Source organism: Copadichromis virginalis, linkage group LG10, assembly GCF_057382275.1.
Source record: "Copadichromis virginalis isolate Kocher_CV1m ecotype Utaka linkage group LG10, C_Virginalis_male_GT1.1, whole genome shotgun sequence".
NCBI classification, from domain to species: Eukaryota; Metazoa; Chordata; class Actinopteri; order Cichliformes; family Cichlidae; genus Copadichromis; species Copadichromis virginalis.
The window spans coordinates 21,360,598-21,380,906 of record NC_140627.1 but is presented as its reverse complement, the minus strand read 5'-3'; the positions used below and the strand labels follow the sequence as shown (position 1 = coordinate 21,380,906).

The following is a 20,309-nucleotide window of genomic DNA, read 5'->3' as shown; positions in this document are numbered from 1 at the left end:
TTCGCCATGATGTCGACAAGATTACTTCTACTTCTTTATCTGACTGGACACGTATTTGCCAAAAAATCACAAGGTAAGAGCATATGAAGATGATCGAATACGTTTTTTAAAAAAATACAAGACATTCGCAACATCGGTAGGAAGCGTCGTAAACCTGTGTCGACATCTTTGAAAGTCGATCGCTCTACTTTTGTTATATTACATTAACTTATATCCCAAACACTATCATTCAATGTATATTTGAGAAGTTATTTGTACCTTGAGATATGAATGAACACTATCTATATTAAATTCAGGTTAATGCAGAGCCTTCCTTTATTAAGCACGTTTTGTGAGAATTTCCCCTCCAGAGCACGGGGCTCTTACTTCCTTGTCTTTGAGTGTATGACTGTACTACTATCAGTCTGTTGCCCTTTGTGTAGGTTTCATATATATGCCTAACCATCATTCATCGTTTTAGGTTTTATCTTTCATTGATCTCAAATCTATCATGTTTTTTAACAGATGTGGATTGCTTGGTGGTGAATCTAGATTATGTTTCCTGCAAATGGAATAAGACCGGGACTCCTGAGGTCAACTACACCTTCTACAGCAAGTGCGTAGTTGTTGATAATAGCACCAACACATCTTTGTAATGTCTTCTAAAATTAATCAGACTATAATTAAATGTTGTACTTGAGTGAAAGATGTGATGAAAATCTATTTTACTCTCAGCATTAACAGTAAAAGACATTTTCTACCTTTTCTGAACTACAGCCCCAATTCCAAAAATGTTGGGATGCTATGTGACATGAAAAGAAAAACAGAATAGAGTGGTCTCATAAGCACTATATTTTATTCACAATAGACCATAGAAAAAACTGAGAAAAAAGTTTCATTTTAAGAAAATATTAAGAAATTATTAAGAAAAATATCAACTACTTGGGTAACAGACCTGGAATATTTATTAAGCATGAAAGAAGAGTCCGGGTGTTGAAGCGGCCTGCCTGCAGTCCAGACCTTTCAACAACTGAAAACATTTAGAACATCATGAAATGAGAAATATGGCAAATAGTTTGGACTGTTGAGCAATTAGAACTAGAACTAATAAAGTATTCAACTTGAGATTACATCATATTTAAGATCATATTGATTGTATCTAAATATGATACGTCTGCATGCTTTTCTTTGTTGGAATAGTTATGTTTTTGATTCATCTACAGGTTGGGCAATGACCAATGGAAAATATGCAACCACTATTTGACAGAGAACAACGTGAACATTGGATGTAACCAGCAGGTAGATTCGGGAGATAGATTCAAAACATTTCGAACTCGACTGACAAATGGGAGCGAAAATTTTGAGAAGGGTCACGAGCTTAAAAAACAAGGTATGCATATAACCTGGTATTAACTTTGAGTTTAAAACAATAAATCAATTAATGAAGGGATCATTATTAGAATTAATGGGACGTTTTTTACACTTTACACAGTAACTTAAAGGAAAATTGCTGTTAGTGTTCTGTCATAAAAGTAAATTGGCATGCCTCCTCATGTTATTGCCTATTTGTATACTTCTCCAGTCAAGTTAAACCCACCAACCAACCTGACTGTCCTGAATGGGTCGGACTTTAATCTGTGGTTTTACTGGAACCACACTTCTCCTGCTCCCTTACACTGTGTGGAGGGTGAGGTCCGCTTCAGGACAAACAACAATAACTGGGATGTAGGTTTCTTTCATCCTTTTTAATTCCTTTATTTTTTCATCTCTCTTTGTTCTCTCCCAGTCTAATGTTTTCTCAACTCCGTCTGATTTTCCAGTTCTCTAAAGTTAGCGCCGGGATACAGAAATACTGCATCAACTTGCCCTCAAGCAGTTCCCGATATGAGCTGCAAGTGCGGAACAGAATAGATGATTCCTGTGGAGAGTCCATATTCTGGAGTGACTGGAGTGAGCCTGTGGTCTGGGGATCCAACAACAGCACATGTAAAACTACTTCATAGATATTCTTAGTGGCATGGTGAAACGATGTCTGCCAGTGAGTCATCTTGGGGGGACAATTAGCTCTGCAACAAAACACTAATAATAATGATCAGTTAAAATGTTTGAACACTGCAAAGAAATCATAGGTAGATTTTGTTTCTTATTCAACAACTTTCAAACTGGGATTCAAACAATTATTAAAACTTAAGTGGCTCTAATGTTGCTTCCACACTGCACAAAACATTAGAATTAAGCATTCATACAAATAACTTCCTTCTTTTTTCTTCTTCAAAGACTCTAAAGATTTGATGTCTCCGTGGACGCCCGTGATATATCTGGTGGGTGTAATCAGTTTCGTCCTGCTGGCCATGCTATTAATGCACCATGAAAGGTGAGTTTTTCCATAACTCAAATGATTGCTCTATGATCAGATCACAGATCCAGGTGGTGTACCATGTGATTTTGTGACAGCCACAGACTATAATTGCAGTGTACAATAGCACATAAAGTTGTTGTTAACTTGTATACTTTTATATATACCTACGCACTTTTATACTTACTTTTCTGTCATTTAAATATTTATCTTTTATCTGTTTTGAACTTGTGAAAACACAGTTAAAAGTCAAAAATGTATGCCCTTCTTCACATTTTTCAAAATCATCCAGTGGGCCATATTGGAGCCTTTGCCTGGCCGATTCGGGCACTCAAGCCTTAGGTTTGACACCCCGGACTTACTGTATCAGTACAGCAAATGTAAACAAATAATTAACAATTAATATATCCACTGTGCACTAGTGTATAAAATCTAGGCTGCAAAAAAACCATCAACCAAACACAAATGCAGATCACTTGTCCAAAACGAGTGCAAACGAGTGACCCAAAGAAAAGATTAAAGATCGTTTTTAGATGGTATCAAAGGCTTGTTGTCTTGTGGAAAGTTTCCATTGCACAACATCTGACAGATCTCACACAACCCAGGAAACACACAACATTTCTGAAGGCAGAAGACCACAGTACACAGAGACGCCTACAAGATTAAATTCTGGTACAGGAAGATGTGTTTTGACCAAAGATCCCTTCTAAATTATCTGCAATCATGCAAAGTTACAAACATTCCTTTTTTAATTACTGTTACCATTGCTGATGGTAACCCAGATTTTTCTCAGTTCATCAAACCATTACACATTATTCACTATACATTCATCATAAATTGCTACCCTGAATCACCTTCATCACGCCCCTGGTTATCCCACGATGTATTAGGATCAGCTCATAGATCATTTGGATGTATTTTATAACTCTATGACTGCTTCTCTAAACAAATTAACAACAATATATACCTATAACAATAAATGCAAACACAGGGAACTTTACTGTGGCTAAATTTTATAATATGGATGCTGATAACCAAGGTCTAGCTTTGAAACTCTTACTTTCTTCAAAATTACACATTAGTTATTTGATCTATAAAAGTCTGACCTTAAATAACCTTCAAATAATACGAAAAGGAAAATGCTTGACGTTAAACACACCTGTGAAATAAGCTAAGCCTACAAAGTTTCCTTCCAGAAACACTGAAACAAATTAACCAGCAAAGCAATCAAAGAACAGACTTTACAGATAACGCAATGTGTTACACGCTGTGCATTTTGGAAACTTTTCCAAATTGACTTCATTCATTCATAAAGTTCCCGAAGTATATGTGACACGGACAGCGGCAGACTCAAAGAATATTTTAGATCAGCAATTTGACTAGATCTGAGGCCACTCTGTTGTTTAGGCCTGTCAGAACATCAGAATATCATTACATCAGTAAGGACACAGTGTAAAAATGTGCCAAACACATAGAGCTCCCTGCTGTGGCGATTACTTGTGAATATGGGGGATTATTAGCTTCCACATGACTACCATTAATTATTTTTAACAATGGTTGGAGAGACAGATTGCATTGTTAATTAATCAAAAGCTATGTATGTGTTATGGGATATAAATATTTTATTTCTAAAGATCACAGTTATCATCCATCTATGGGGGGGACTGGATCTGGAGCATTTTGCACCTTTATATCGGATGATCCTGACCTTAATGTCAAAAGCTGTCTGCCAGCCACGCTCAGTTGGAGTTCTGAAACCAACAAAGTCTAATGCAGTTGTTGCTGTTTGATGATAATGTGAATGCTAAAGATTTCCTTACCTCCCATACAGGCTCAGAATCATCCTCGTCCCTGTGGTTCCCAAGCCATCTCCATTCCTGCATAACATCGAGGTCAGTGGCATCCAGAGTTCTGTCCACTCCCTGAAATTCCCAGTCTTACAAGGGTTTTATATAGTTGTTAATATGAATTTGGAAAGCTATTGAAGTTACTGGAAGAATTAAATGGCAAATGAGCTTCTACATGGATTTTAGTAGCTTTAATGTTAACACTTGCATCAAGATTCATGACAATTAGTTCAGTAGCTGTTGATTTATGTCATTGATTGGACTAAAGAACAGCTTGGTTTACATCTTCTGGATACCTTGAATGTCTGTAGATGTTCAGGCAATCAGTTTAACAGATTTTAATATCTCTGGATCAAGAGTTGGACGAAAAGCCTGACAATAGTGCCACTTAATGGCTAAAAATAGAAATACTCTTGTGTTTGAGTGATTTTGGTCATCAAAATCTGGGGAAGCAATTATTCGTTACAAGTGAGGTTTTTTTTCTCTCTTTTTTAAGGATTGGTTTCAGTTCTCCAAAGGCCTGAAAGACAATTTTAAACCGGACTACAACGAGCGTGCCTGCCCTGTGCGTGAGTACAACTATGTCTCCCAGTCTGATGTGGTGAGCTCCGACGGCTCCACCTGCTCTGTCACCACCGACCAAACCGACTGCTCCATCGAACACGATCCAGAAGACCTGTCCGCCCCCTTTCCCTCTAACCCAGTTTCATCTGAGGAGGTGCAAAAGGCTTCTGTTTAGGAGCCATGTTTGGATTTCACAAACATGAATCAACAAACCTCCTGCCTGATTGCAAGAGATACCTTAATTTGACCAAATAAATGGTAGCCCAATAGTTACTATCAGAATAACCCCAATAATTGGTTCAGGAATTTAATTTGAACAATGCCTATTATACAGGTAAAACCAAAGCATCCGATTAAAATTTTAGAAGTTAATAAAGTTCATAAAGACTTTAATATGTTTCTAAAATCCTTGTGTAATTTATGGTTACTCTTGAAAACATTGTTTAGACTCTAAATATTTGACTAATTGAGGCTTTGACGTACGTATAATCCTTTGTTGACTTCCGAAATGAGCACCAGGAACTGTTCTCATATCCAATCCCTCAAATGGGTTTTTTTTTATCTTTTTTTAAATTTTTGTTTTCTTTTTAAAGCAAGAACGATTGTTAAAGTGTTAATTTGGAGAGACGCAGTATTGTATCCTGTAAGCTGGGCTGAAAGTAATTACATATTAATACATACAAGCCCAACTTTACTCAGAAAAAAGCAAGGAGTTTAACTTGAGCAGCAATGTTCCCTCTAAGCTGCGCACATGCGCAATTGCGCACTGCTGGCACGGTCTCTGCGCACAGAAATTCTGCGTTGGGCACAAAAGAAATCTAACCTGAATTGAAATTAAAATTAATACTTTAACAATTCTGTTTCGCAGTGTTAGTCAGTAAGTGACTGGGAACGATATGGGAACGATGCCACCTTATCCCATAGTCCAGCCAATAATGCGTATATGCGCAGCCAATCAACGTGGTTGACAGGCTATGACAGCGTCCTTATGTGCCGACACCGGTGTTTTAGCTAGCAAAGGGGCGTGGCTGATGTGGAGAGAAGCCACGTTAATGACAAGGTGTACAACCATTGGAGATGTGAGCAGGACAGACGGAACAATTGACGGAAAAATTGGGGACTTTATAGCAGTTTTTAAATTGTGTTGATAGGCCACATAAAACCAGGGTTGTGATAAAAAATATATGAAATGTTTGGTTTTCTTCCTGAATACTGTCATTGTTTATATTTACTGCAGGAAGAAACGGTTAAATCGGCGTTTTATAAGAAAAAAGGCTCGAAAGCACTCTCCACCTGTGAGCAAAAACAAACCCCACTCCCCTCTGCCTTTCCTATTCGTCCAAAAAAGTACCATGTCAACCAATCAAAAATGATATGGCAACGTGGCATCTAGTTGTTAAGAAAGGGGGAAGTTTTAGGAGTGATGGCGGTGTTTTGAGATGTGAGAGATTTGCAACGTTTAGCGCAAATCTTGTGTCGTTAGTGTGTAGTGTAGTCAGTAGTTTTGTTGTGTGTGTCAGAACAATGAGGCGACTGCTGAATGTTACAGGTGTTACAGCAGTGATACATCTCCTGTTATCAGGCCTGCAGGTATCAGGCTGTTGTTCTCCTTTATCTCATAGTGGACAGAAATAATTTTTTGGAGTGACACAAATAATTTTTGTGGCATCAGATTTGATGCAGAACAGCTGATTGTTCTGTAAATAGTTTGAAATGTTTATTTAAAAACGCCTTGGCTGCATTTAAAAAATAGCTGCAAAAACGTCGTTGTTTGCCAAACTGAGTTACTTTTTTGAAGAAGTAACTATATAATTAATTGCCCAGCATTGGTCTTTATATATTGTATTTTGGAGACAGAGTTACAGGACTCTCTCCCAGACCACAGACTCATAATACAAGTAAGAGCTTTATAAAAATTAAAAAAAAATTAAAAAAAGAAAGAAAGTTGTGTTTTCGAAATTGGAGTTCAAGTTATTTTTACTTCCAAGTGTTAACATACTACACAGGTCATGAACAAGATTTTTTTACATTTCCATTGTAAATGGGCTAAAGCAGTTAATTAAAAGTAGTCTAACATAAATGTAAACGCTGTAATTTGATTATTTTAATAAACCATGAAACTTGGATGGATTTGATGCCGGCGTGACCACAGTGCACACGTCTGATGTCGCTCACAGTGGTCCAAGGGATCGCTCAGGGAGTTTGTGCGTTCGCTCAGACATGTGAAAAATTAGAGGGAACATTGTTAAGCAGTGCAGCTATGACCAGGAGGAAAACCCACAATAAAAATAAGTAAAGGTCTTTGTGCTTCAGGGCAGCTTACAATAGCTTTTTTATTCTACTCTGAAAACTGACCTTGGAAATATTATTATATTTTTGATAAATATTCACATTTTGAGCTTACTGAAAAAAGTGTAGAAATATAAACTTACATATGTATACTTTGCTCAATAATCTTTTTTTGTCATATGTAAACTGTTAAAACTGTAGAATAAGTAGGGAAGAGCAAATATTGCCTGCAGATTTGGACAATTTGAAAACATGATATCTTAGGCTACGTCCACACGTACCGAGTATTTTTGAAAATGCAGATTTTTCTATGCGTTTGCACCTTTCATCCACACGTAAACGGCGTTTCGGTCACTGAAAACTGAGATTTTTAAAAACGCCTGCCAGGGTGGATATTTTCGAAAAGTCCGTTTTTGCATTTACTGTGGACGAGGAAAACGGAGAAAACGCAGCGTCAAAGGTGTGCGCCTTTTTTGACGTCACACTGTGCGCCACGTTATTGTTTCGGTGAAATGAATTTCTACAATGGCAGACTTACACAAAATACTGTTACTTGTACTCTCTGCAGTGTTTAAATGCTTACATATACACACACAGTTACTGTCCCTCCACACATAGGACTCAGTTCTGCTTCTATGCGCCATCTTTGTTTACTCTTTCCCGTCCAGGCTTCTAGACTTTATAGGCGATCTGGCTCAAGAGTTGGGAGTTCACCTTGTAATCGGAAAGTTGCCGGTTAGAGTCCCGGCTTGGATAGTCTCGGTCGTTGTGTCCTTGGGCAAGACACTTCACCTACCGCCTACTGGTGGTGGTCAGAGGGCCCGGTGGCGCCAGTGTCCGGCAGCCTCGCCTCTGTCAGTGCACCCCAGGGTGGCTGTGGCTACAATGCAGTTGCCATCACCAGTGTGTGAATGAGTGGATTCACACACTGGTGCTTTGGGGTCCTTAGGGACTAGTAAAGCGCTATACAAATACAGGCCATTACTTATGATTGGCCAACATTTCTACAAGGTTAGGAATATGTCGCCACCTGTTGCTTTGGCATGTTCGTAGCAGCGTTTTCCTTCAATTTTGCGTTTAGGTGTGGTCAGGATTTTTTTTTTTTAAAAAACACAAACGGAAAATCTCCGTTTTGAAAAATACCCGTGTAAGTGTGGAGCCTTAGCATTTTAACCAAACATCTTACTGTTACTGTTACAGTATATAAGGGAGTGGCACTCCAATTTCGTTGTACTCTGTACAGTGACAATAAAGGCTATTCTATTCTATTCTATTCTATATCATTTAATGATACAATGATACAATTTAATTTTACAATAACAGTGTTATTGTAAAACTTATGCCGAAAATGTTTTGTAACAGACAAACAAATAGATGTGTTTTGCCATCATTCATACTCTTCTAATATCACACTTTGTCATTAGTTAACAACCAAATTATCATTTTGTTGATTTAAAAAAATCGTTTTATCATTTTTATAAACATGTGTAACTGCTATGTTCTTTCTCAAAACATTGAGAAAACAATAATTTCCTCTACCTGTATACAAATATAACTTCAATGATATCTATTTAAAACAATTTTGTTGTACTTTTTCTTTGCCTTAATGTTTTTGTTACCTTTATTTTTGTGTCATATATATTTTTTGCTAGCTTGCACATTACCTCTCTCTGGTCCTTGTACGTCTCTACTTCTGTTTTTTCTTTTTTCTTTTTTACATAAATAAATAAATACAAATACTGTGTTTTGTTTTGTGTTTTTTCATCAAAACTTTAGTCCTGTGAATTGCTCTACTGTAGCGATGGGTATAAAAGAAACCCAGTACAATCAGCAATATCTGTGTGTCCATTAGAGGGAGTGCGGAGTGTCCCGCACAGTACGGAACTGAGTCAACGCATTTTTCTGATTCAAGAAGGGTAGGGTAGGGCGCAAGGCGGCTGGCCCCCGCAAAGAGAGCTACACAAGTCGGCTACTTCCCCAGCTGAAGCGGTCAGCTATCGAAAGCAGTTGATGTCTTCAGATGACATTTAAGACTTCACTGTGTATTTAGTTGGTTTGACGCTAATTCTCCGTTGGTCGTCTGAAAATCACAACCCGACAAAATGTCAGATCCTGTGGTGGCCGACACTCGCCGGTTGAATTCCAAGCCCCAGGACCTGACTGATGCTTACGGTCCCCCCAGCAATTTCCTGGAGATAGACGTTTATGATCCACAAATCGTTGGAGTCGGACGGGGCCGTTACACAACTTACGAAGTTCGCATGAGGGTAGGTATCGAGGCGTAAACCTCAAACACCTTGCAGCATTAGCTTTTGGCGCTAAGCTAACTCTTAATTACAGTACCGATGCTAGCCAGTTAGCCACGGTCACCGTGCCGTTACGTTGTCGCTATTCGTCGTAGAGTAGCTCGAGGTGGGGCGCGAGTAAAAATCGAGCAGCTGGGACTGTCAGCGGCCTAGCTAACATGTAGAAGTTTCTTGAAGGTATGCTAAGGTGCAATTACGGGAATGTAAGCAGTGTCACTAGTTCAAAGTCAGTACCGTAGTTTTTCCTCAGCTTACAGTATTGTTTGTGAGCTAGTCTGCGTTAAGTAAAAGGAAACTAAATAAAACATTAAAACAAAACCAGGAATTTCCAGCAGACTCCGGGAAGCTAACTGCTAGCTATATGTGATAATGCGCTGTAAAGTAAATTAAGACTGATTTAATGTTACATTGTTTGTCTGTCTGGATTTCTAGAGCTAAATACATCAGTGGATAGTATCTGGATATATGAAGGAGTAACCAAACGTTATTCGTACATATTCTTCGACAGTTTCATATTGATATTCAGAGAAAAGCTGAATGAAAAAGGCTAACAGTGTTGGTGTTTTTCTAAAAACCGTAGAGCAAAACGCATAAAAGTGTTTTGTGATTATTGAAATATGAAGAGGTCGAGTTAAATGTTGGGTTTTTTCTATAGTGTTGCAAGGAAGTTTACGGTTCTCTGTAAAGTGGCTTTTATTTGACTGTTGTGAAATTGTGTAAGTCAAATTTAATGTAACAGTCACAAGTTTTAACTAACTTGTTCACTAGAAAGACGGCTAAGCTTAAAAGAATGTGAGACGTGGGAAATCACTAACGCAGCTAATTCTAAGGACGTTTCAGGAAGCTGATTCAGTGACACAACACAGACGCACTATAATTGTGTAATTGAATGTTAACGTGCCTGCCTTTCCTGCAAATCATCATTTTGTGGCACTGTGGAGAGTCTGCCTTGCACAATATGAACAACTTACTGTTCTCAGTGCTTGAAAATTGTAATAGACCATGGTAGGGAAGATTGGGTCAGGGGCCTGTGGTTAACTAATAATTACCAAAAAGCCATATCAGTCCAATTAACCCTCACTGGGATCAATAGTGGAAAGCAGAGGGTCGCTGCAGTCATAATCTGTGCTTTTACAAGTGGCTTTAATTGCTTTTCAAATAAACAAAGTATAGATAAATTTTTTTTCTGTACAGAACAAACCTTTGCCAGTTATTAGCAGATCTGATTTGTAGCCAGATAAAAGATGAGTTAAAGCTTTTAGTGAAATAGGGGAAGAAAACTGATAATAGTTGGAATTGTAGTGCAGGTCCTTTCCTTACATATCAGTTGCCATCTCATGCAGATGATTGAATTTCAAATTAACCAACATGTTTTGTTTTTTGCCTTCTCTTTGTAGACGAACCTTCCCATTTTCAAATTAAAGGACTCCTGTGTGAGGAGAAGATACAGCGACTTTGAGTGGTTAAAGAATGAGCTGGAAAGAGACAGTAAGGTGAGTGAATAATAATTAACAATGTAAGTGCAGAGATTGCATTGTGTGACTTGACCATATAAAATAAGTAATCTGATTATTATTTTCTGAAACAAAAATATGGTGATTAAAATGTTTACATGCGCTTGCACGGCTATTCTACATGAAATTGTTATGAGGGCCCAAATTTGGCGGTGGAAATGTCTACGGTGTTGACTTTGTTTCATGTTGAGTGTGGACTTTTTTCTCCTTCTTTTTTCTTTTTTTTTTTTCTGTTCTTTGTGTCGACCCCTGCCTCCTTCAGATTGTTGTACCACCTCTGCCGGGCAAGGCCCTGAAGAGACAGTTGCCCTTTCGCAGTGATGAGGGTCTTTTTGACGAGTCATTCATTGAGGAGCGAAGATCGGGCCTGGAGCAGTTTATCAACAGGTCAGTTAGTCACAAAATTACATTATAGGCGGGAGTCTTGGGTGGAGGGAGACGCGAGCAAGACTTCATTGTGTTTTTTCTATCGCTGAACTTGTATCAAAGCCATTGCTGTCGTTTCTTTAAGTTTTTCTATCCACTTTAGTGAGCTGTTTGTTGTCAAAATTGTGTAGCCCAACACAAGGCTTAATCTAATCTGTGCCTGGGAAAGGAGAACCAAGCAACAAATCCATGGCTGCTTTTCCACAGCGTTCCTGAAAAGCATTTTAAAATGAGCAGAGAGTGAGTTTACAATGTTTGTTTCTGTGTTTCTGTATAGAATTGCAGGTCACCCCTTGGCCCAGAACGAGCGCTGTCTTCACATGTTTCTTCAAGAGGAAACCATTGACCGTAACTACATTCCTGGAAAAGTACGACACTAGGGTTATTGAGGGATACGGGCAGTTGGGGGTTAAACTGTTGGGGCTGTAGAACGGACTGCCTCTTGCCTTCTCTTCCCTCCTAACTTCTCTTAATCTCTCTCTTTGTCTGTCTCTTTCTTTCACTCTGTGGATATTATTGCAAAGTCATATCGTCTTTATCTTGGAGTTAGAGCATGAACTTTGGCAACACATAGAACATGTTGACGATGTTTCAGACAACTTTGACTCCTCTCTTCCGTGTGCGTTTATTTTATAACTGTATATTAAGAAAAGCACCTGTCAGTAGCATTCATAATATCATTAATATTTGGCACTAAATAGTAATTTGCAGGAATGGAAACTTTCCACAGATGAGTGTCATATATTCATGATTGTAATATAATGTGAATAAAGTAGAATAACGTCTAAATATGTGTGCTGGAGCTAATGTGTACCATAAGGATGCATGCAGACTGTAAATGAGAATTCTGATCCTGTTTTGTTCTTTGTTTTTGTTTTATTTTTTAGGTATGAATGAAGTAAGTTTGCTTTATTTTATTCTGTCTCTAAGAGCTTTCTGGAATTAAAGGTGGTTGCATGGGCACTAACAAGACCAAAGGCGATAGTTCACAAATACTTCAGTAAAACAAAACTTAATACCACATGTTAACAGAGATCTGACTGCAATCTGTCATTTCACTTTGTAAGTACAGCCAGACGTGGTCTCTGGTGCATTATAAAAACATGTTATTCCCCCCCCCCCCAAAAAAAAAAGGATAATGTGATTGTGGTGTGTTGCAAAGGTGACGGTACTCTGCAAGCCAGTTTTCAAGCGTTTCTTTTCTAACAGTAACCACTAATGTAAATGGGGTTTAATAAGAGTGCTGAAGTTAAAGTGTTTCTTCTAAACTGGCTTGCAGATGTTTCTCATTCCACAAATATCAGGCCAGTGGAAAGACAAACCACCACTAGTATATGAGTTATGTGAACTATTGTTTAATAGGGATTAAATACTGTACATCACCTACAACCTCAGCTCTTTTAAGACATTTCTTGTCAAACTAATTCAGATACACTGTCATTATCAATCACACTAATCCCTGGCTGCATGGCACACTTGCACGCTTTCTTTGCAGTACATTTGTGTTAGCCTCGCTGATCAAACTCTTACAAGACTCTGATCACAGTTATGTTGCTATACCTGTTGATTCTGATCTATTTTTTTTTTTCTTTTCCTTTTTTTGTTAAGATGTTTTTTGTTTTTCTTTTCAGACTTGGATACTGTACATTTGTACAGAAATATCTACGTCTGAAAAACAAATCGGCCAATTGTACCATCATGTAAACCTTGACACAATATGTCCTGCATTTTGTGTACCAATCAAATGTTTACATGTGCAGTTCATTAGACAAAGTTTATGACTAATGAACTAAATCAGTTGAAGTTATTGTCCATACATATGGCAGCAAAAAAAAAAGCTGCTTATTGGTCACATAAGTCTTAAAACGGACAGCATCATGGCATATTTTGCGCCCCCCCCCAAAAAAAAAAAAAAAAAAAACTACGTTGCATGATGCTTGTTGGTGGCATGTGCTGCACAGAAGCTCAGGAAAGCACTTCGCTTATGGAAACTGCATGAACTCCTCTGTAATGTACCATGTTAAGCTTGTATTAGATTTGCAATCACAACTTCTTTACCTGCCTGACTGATTGAATAAGAGTCACTTATCTTTCAGTCCAGAAAGGTTTTAGAGTAGAAATGGTTCTCCTGATCTCCCGATGCAAGTAAAGAGTAGAAGTTTGCACGTCCAGGGTAATTCCTTATTATTGCCTTATATATCTATACTACTATTAAATGACAGACACCCCAGTGTTGCACTTCTCTTCAGTGTTTTGTTTTTTGTTTTTACTGTTTGGCTGTAAAGCTCAAGCAACTCTAAAAACTGCATGGTACAGATTAAACGGGTCTGTCTTGTAAGTGAGACGTTGAGTCTCAACGGGACTACCTGTGTAAATAAACGTTTAAAATGTAATGATGAATGAAAGTAATGATGATCTGAGAAAAGCTTAGTTGGTGAAAAATGATGCAAAAGAACAGGAGCTGTCATACTGTATGGACCCAGCCTCATCTGGTCATCATGTGATGCTTTCTGCAGATAATCACATTAGTCAGCGTGCATCGTTAGGCTCTATTTAAAAGAGTGTCAGTCAAAGAACACTGTCGATTGCACGTTGGTGTATCATTTCTCATGTTTTTTTTTTTTTTTAATCTCTCCCTTTCTCTCTCACTGCAAAGACGGTACAGTCTGCTGCACCTGCCCCGTGTACATTTATTTCTACATCACGTCATAAAGCTGATGTCAGACCTCATAAGTGTCAACGATGTAGAGAAAACACAGCTTTCTGTTCCTGGAATGAAACTTAAGAGATCCAATGTATAAATTGTTTGATGTTGTATCTTCATTCAGTCATTCCACTTACTGTATGTACACTATTTTTGATCTAATAATCAGTGAGGAAAACCATATATCTTTTTAGCCATTTTTTGTTTGTTTGTTTTTGTTTACAATGATTGTTTTTGGAATGTCTTCTTTTTTTTTTTTCCATTCGATTACTTTAAAAAGAAAGTAATTTCTTGCTCTTGTTTTCTTTTGCTAGCTGAGATGTGATTTTGATGATGACCTCCCAAAGTCAAGCAACATGTAGCATCATAAAAATGATGGCGACTCCAGTCACTCCAGTCGCTGTTTTCTCCCCTGAGTTTGATATTTCTGGACATGCTCTTACACAGGATTGTTTCACAAATACTTGTTGAGTTGGGCAAATAACCATGTCTAAGCACTGTGATAAGAGATTTGTTATATGAACAGACATTCATTGTTTAAAGGCAGTAACAGCATCTGGTTTATTGAGCTATAAAATGAGGCTTGATTTTTTTTCTTTTCTTTTCACCTGTATTCTTCTTTCTCTCAGCATTATCGTGAAGTGTATTAATACGTTGCCATCATTGCAGGAACTTCATTGTTAATTCTGTCCACTAATTAAATTTCCTGCTGCCTGCTGTGTGCTGTCTCTTTTGACTTTTACAGCAGAGAAATGGGAGCAAAAGTCAGGGGAAAAAAAAGTCAGGTCAGTGAGCAAGAGTAAGTCAGAGGAGATTAAATGATTGTAGGCTGGCAGGTCTTAAGTTATTCTTTATATCTTTAGATTTGTTCTTGTCATTTTTTTTAAAAGTGGACTTGAGGATTAGTTGTTCAGGATTTCTGAAAGACCAGGATATTGGTTGCATTTACGGGGAATAGTTTCTTTTTGTGGGGATAGGTTAATTGGATAATCCAAATTGCCACTAGGTGTGAATGTGCGAGTGAATGTAAGTGTGAATGGTTGTCTGTCCCTGTGTGTTAGCCCTGCGACAAACTGGCGACCTGTCCAGGGTGTACCCTGCCTCTCGCCCTATGACAGCTGGGATAGGCTCCAGCGCCCCCCGCGACCCTGAAAAGGATAAGCGGAAGCGAATGGATGGATGGAGTTTCTTTTTGTTTTTGAACTACTTAACACTGAGCTATGATTAATTCAAGCATAAAAAGGCACCTAACCCAATGAGCTAGTGTTGTTTACACATGAAAGCCAATTTGTTACCAGCAACCTGGCACAAAAAAAACATTTGTTCCCAATTTTTTGTTAAGTATGAAAACAAACTGACAATCATGAAATTGCACTTTTGCATCAAGGTGATTCACAAACAGCTATTAGCTGAAAACTTGGCATATATTATGGCATGCAGTGTGTCCTTAAAAAATGAGGAGAAAAAACGGTGGCAGTTTAAAAAAAAAACTACAAGCAGAAATGAATTTGTGAAAGTAATTTCCATAAGAAATCCAGCAAAGACCTGACATAGGACCTGAGAGATACATCTGACGCTTCAGTTGCTCGATCTACTGTTCGCTGCGGCCTCGTCATGTCTTAGTGAAAGGGTGGCCGTCAAGAGGCCATTCTTAAGAAAAGGAAATGGGGAGAAAAGGCAGGTAATTTGTTATGCCATATTATACAAAAGATTTCTGGTTTTAAAGGAGATGATCAATATGACGTCCTCTGTACATATTGTCAGGAAAAGGTACAACAGTGACTGCAGCCATCTGTAAAACACGGTAAAAGCTATGGTTCAAGGTGATTTTGATCCACCATGCAATACCATCTGGAAAGTTTCAGGTTTGCATCCACTTTGTTTTTCCCCATGTCAGTGATCCCAGACACACTGCTAATGTTGTAAAAGCATAGATAGAAAACCACAAAAAAGCAGGTTCAGAGCCCAGATATCCTCCTTATCGAAGTATTGTGGGATCATCTTGACAGAGAATGCTACAAAAGGGAGAAACATCCAAGGAAGAACTTTAAATGCCTTTAAGAAGCCCGAAGACTACCAAACTTGTCCAGAAGGCCGCATAAAGAAGTTAGAACGAAGCTTGGCTAAGAGAGTTCAGGCTGTGTTGAAGAATAAAGTGGTCACACCAAGTATTGACTTTTAAGCTTGATAGAACTCCTGTTTTCCTAGTAAAATATAAAGAAATTAAGGGTGGCTCAAAAGACTTTTGCAAGTGGTAATTCTCTGGATGAAAGTATCTTCTTGATGTCAGAGGAGAATGGGCAGACTGCTTCGAGCTGATAGGAATGCAAAAGTAATGCAAATGGGAAAATGACAACTCTTTACAACCAAGATATACAGATGAGCATGTCTGAATGCACAAGATATCAAAAAGTAAACAGATGGACTACAGCCACGCTGGGTGTTACTTCTGTCAGCTAAGAACAGGAAACTGAGCCTACAGTTTTCACCAAAATTAGACAAGAGAAGATTGCCTAAGTCTTGATTTCTGCTGCATTCTGATGGTAGGATAACCATTTGGCGTAAACAAAAAAATGGCCTTAAACAACACGAAAGCATGGATCCATCCTGCCTTGTATCAGCAGTTAAGTTTGTACCTAATGAAGTGGCCAAGGAGTGTATAACGTTTAGTTGTAGTCAGTTTACACTGCAGGTTTGGAGAAAACTGGAACTCAAACTGCCAGACTACTTTCAGCAAAGGTTTGTCAGGGTGTTTGTAATTCTCATTAGCATAAGCAACAGTGACCTAAAAGCTTGTTTTTATCTGTGACACACATGACCACACAAAGCTGCCACAATGTTGATACAAACAAACAAAATTTAAGCAGAGAAAAAACAGCATGTAAGTGTGTGTGCATGTATGCATACAAGTCGTTTTAGGTTTTACCTAAGACGGTTTTTTAAGTCCTCTAATCGTTTTCTTGCTGAGGTTGGTCTTCAGGAAATGCCGGGATTAAACGGCGTAGGGAAATTCTCGCCACAGGTGGATTAACGTTGTCCCAGAATCTTGTGAGCTGCAGGTGATCCAAAGTAGGCATGACTGTAATTAGACACAACTGTTTCCACATGAATAAAAATAAGTCCAGTAGGTTCATAGAGAGCACAGCCTGTGTGCTACACAAGGCTGGTAAAAGAACACTGCCAGTGTTTGATTAACAGTGCAGAGTTTTGCGTTCTTAAATTAGTTTTTAGAGGGTCTGCTATTTGTAAATTATACAAAATCCCTCTTTAAGTGTGACACGCGTGCTGTTCTATACCTGTTACACTAATTGTAACATTACAGCACTCACTCACCAAAAGATTCACAATAGATGTTAAAATTGTTCCAAAATTAGAATCTTTTAGTGAACTAAAGAATGTGCCTGAACAATGACATGCATGCAGCGGCCATGACCTTCCTCATCTGTGAGCACAGTGACCTATAGAAGACGTGAGCTTTGAAGTGTTGGCCTTGTCCTGAGTAATGATAGTGTGCAGACAGGATGGGCACGCAGGGCCAAAGCAGAGATTAGGTGGTGTTTGGTTAGTCGTTTTAACTGTGGAGCCCAGTTTGTAGCCATGACGCTTGTTGTATTTGCTGAGACACCCAGTTGGGTTAGCCTGATAAAGTGGAAGTAAATTGAAAGAGCAACTCAAAGCACAATGGCTGGGTAAGGACAATAGGTGAGACGAGTGGCTACTATAGTGCCATCGGACAGCGAGAGCAATGGGTGCACAGGAAGAAACTGCAAGAGGTAGCTCTGTACATAGACTCTTTCCTGTTGTGTCCAGTATAACAAAAACAAACATTTACAGCAACAGGAGCCCCAAAGACACCTTTTCAGTTCATTTGGTTTGTGGCGGTGGTGCTATAAATGTCAACAGAAAATCATAACATAACCAAAAGTTTAAAACCTTACAGGTGGGCCCTTTTTTATTGCTAGTCCTTTATATCAAAGTTGTAGAGGAGCAATGCCAAAATGCTGCACTGACTAGATTCCTGAACATTTGACATTAACATTATATGTCCAAGTCAGAGATCAGGAAATATTTAAATAAAGACCCATTCCTGGAATATCTTTCCCATTATATACAGCTGTAGTCAAAAGTTTACGTACACTTGTATGAAGTATGAATGTCATGGTAATTTGGGGCTCCATTTATTTTTTTGAATTGTTCTTTTTCCAGAGTGGAACGATTGTACAGTGGATCTATGAATGACTTTACAAAACAATAATTGAGGACACAAGTTTGAATTTATTTTGGATTTTCTCTGATTCACTTCAGATCAAATGTATACATACAGGCTCAGATATGTACATACACCTCTTCTAATGTTTGTTTAAATGTCCCTTAGCAAGTTGCACCTCGACCAGATGTTTTTGGGAGCCATCAACAAGCTTCTGACATAATTCCGGCTCGATGTTTGACAGGTTTTCTTTGCAACATTGGTTAATTTTAAGTTCATTTAAATCGGCTGTTTTTTTGGCACTGACTCGGCTTTTAAGCCACAGGGTGGAGGCTGAGGCTTTTGGGAAGGCCATTACAGAAGCTTAATATTAGCCTGTTTTATCCATTCAAAAAAAACTGTCCTGTTGGAACATCCAGTTGTGTCTAAGTTTCAAGCATCTAGCTGTTGATATGACATTAAGGAAAGAATTTGGAGGTTGTCCTCCTTCTTCATTATTCCATCCACTTTGCGCAGTGTACCAGTACCTCTGGCAGCAACACAGGCACATGATGCTACCACCAACGTTCTTCACAGTTTGTACAGTGTTCTTAGGTTTGAAAGCCTTACCTTTACTCCTCCAAACATACTTCTTTTCATTGTGAACAGCTCAATCTTTGTCTCATTTGACCATAAAACTTTTCTCCAGAGGACATTTGGCTTGTTCATGCGGTCAGACAGAAATTTCACTTGAAGTTGAAAATTCTAATTTTGGAATGAGTCTTCTTATTGGTCGGCACCCTCTCAGCCCCTGGTGTTACAAAATTCACTTCACTGTGAACAGTGATGCTTCTGTTCCAACAGTTTCCAGATAATGGCAGGCTTGAGCCTTGGTGGTTCTTGGGTTGTTTCTGAACATCCTAATCGATTTCCTCTCATCTGAGGGTGACTGTTTGGGTTTTCTTCCAGATCTTAACAAAGTGGTGACACATCCAAATATCTCACACTTAGATTTGTTTGAACTGATGATCCTTGAGTTGTTTAGAATCCACTGACAAAGTCTTTCCTCACCAATGAGAACAGGCTTTGCCATCGTCAAGTTAAAAGACAAAGTTCCTATTTTTAAAATTTGTATATTGTACAATCATTCCACTGTGAAAAAAGAACAATTAACAAGAAAACAAAACAAATTTAAAAAAAAAATACTTAAAAGCCCCAAGTTACCATGACATTCATGTCCAAGAAGAGGGTTAGGATGTAAACACGTGTCACAGCAGTGGAAATATTTTGCTTATGTGCCATTCCTAAGATCAGCATTATACTGTAAAGTCCGCCTGATGCAATACTGAGCTATCTTCTATGCTTTTTCAAAGCTACCACTGAGAAATTTTGTTCACTCTGCGAGGCATTTCTTTAATTCTGATGCCACTCGGTCTTCACGTTGCATCAGACGTCACAGATGATGCCACACAGACCAGCACTCATCCATGCAGCTACACACTGTAAACTGCAGTGCACACACACACACACACGCTGCAAAGAGGCAGCGAACAGACTATCAGAGAAACATAATTTGATTATCTGAACACACACACTGCAAAGAGGCAGCGAACATTATCTGAATTTCATCAGGCCACATGTGAGATGACATTTTTTATTATTATTATTGCATAATTAAACCTAAATAAGTGTGTATCATAAGAGCAGCTCGAGCTAAAATTACTTTATTTGACACCATTGACCTTCAAGAATGTGCAGGTCACCAAGTGCACATACACATGAAAGAAATTGTTTATATTTCCCCCCTTTTTCTTTTAATCTGTGAAACAAAGCAGCAGCGGATATAGTGCACGGTCGGAGTCACAGCCTATACATAGCTTTCCACGAGGGGCGTCCAAATATGGGCATCGCTACTACAGCATGCGCTCATATACAGTCTCTCTGTTTATCCCGATATTTGGTCTGTAAAGCACTTGTAGGCGACATAAAGTATATAAAAGTATACAATATACATTAATATGTAAAGATTACTTCACTACTGTGTTTTCAGAAAGTACAGACATCTAACTTCCATTCATGAGTGGAAAGCTCCACCTTGTGATGACGTCACTGTACACATCCTCTCGCGACTGGTAAAA

At 38.5% G+C, this 20,309-nt stretch overlaps 2 protein-coding genes across 3 annotated transcripts; both read left to right on the top strand.

The window, feature by feature from the left end:
* LOC146700439 (cytokine receptor common subunit gamma-like) lies at positions 1 to 8,136 on the top strand. Its single transcript, XM_085470654.1, has 8 exons — positions 1 to 73; positions 505 to 595; positions 1,203 to 1,369; positions 1,562 to 1,704; positions 1,800 to 1,965; positions 2,257 to 2,353; positions 4,167 to 4,227; positions 4,679 to 8,136. Exons 1-8 carry the CDS (start codon positions 7 to 9, stop codon positions 4,919 to 4,921), a joined length of 1,035 nt encoding a protein of 344 aa, XP_085326780.1. The 5' UTR covers positions 1 to 6; the 3' UTR covers positions 4,922 to 8,136.
* A 768-nt stretch (positions 8,137 to 8,904) lies between these two features.
* LOC146700438 (sorting nexin-12) lies at positions 8,905 to 14,704 on the top strand. 2 transcript variants are annotated; one of them, XM_085470653.1, is made up of 5 exons: positions 8,905 to 9,302; positions 10,739 to 10,834; positions 11,118 to 11,242; positions 11,559 to 11,649; positions 12,169 to 14,704. In XM_085470653.1, exons 1-5 carry the CDS (start codon positions 9,138 to 9,140, stop codon positions 12,172 to 12,174), a joined length of 483 nt encoding a protein of 160 aa, XP_085326779.1. In that variant the 5' UTR covers positions 8,905 to 9,137; the 3' UTR covers positions 12,175 to 14,704. The 2 variants fall into 2 exon arrangements, with proteins under 2 accessions (XP_085326779.1, XP_085326778.1); XM_085470652.1 differs by lacking the exon at positions 12,169 to 14,704 and having other exon boundaries at positions 8,906 to 9,302; positions 11,559 to 11,997.
* The last annotated feature ends 5,605 nt before the right edge of the window (positions 14,705 to 20,309 follow it).

Excerpts from the sequence above, each read along its gene's own strand:
- LOC146700439 (XM_085470654.1), top strand. The coding sequence starts at position 7 with ATGATGTCGACAAGATTACTTCTACTTCTTTATCTGACTGGACACGTA. Across the intron at positions 1,370-1,561 it reads TCACGAGCTTAAAAAACAAG|TCAAGTTAAACCCACCAACC; the intron begins GTATGCATATAA and ends ATACTTCTCCAG. Across the intron at positions 1,966-2,256 it reads GGGATCCAACAACAGCACAT|ACTCTAAAGATTTGATGTCT; the intron begins GTAAAACTACTT and ends TCTTCTTCAAAG.
- LOC146700438 (XM_085470652.1), top strand. The coding sequence starts at position 9,138 with ATGTCAGATCCTGTGGTGGCCGACACTCGCCGGTTGAATTCCAAGCCC. Across the intron at positions 9,303-10,738 it reads CTTACGAAGTTCGCATGAGG|ACGAACCTTCCCATTTTCAA; the intron begins GTAGGTATCGAG and ends TTCTCTTTGTAG. Across the intron at positions 11,243-11,558 it reads CTGGAGCAGTTTATCAACAG|AATTGCAGGTCACCCCTTGG; the intron begins GTCAGTTAGTCA and ends GTTTCTGTATAG.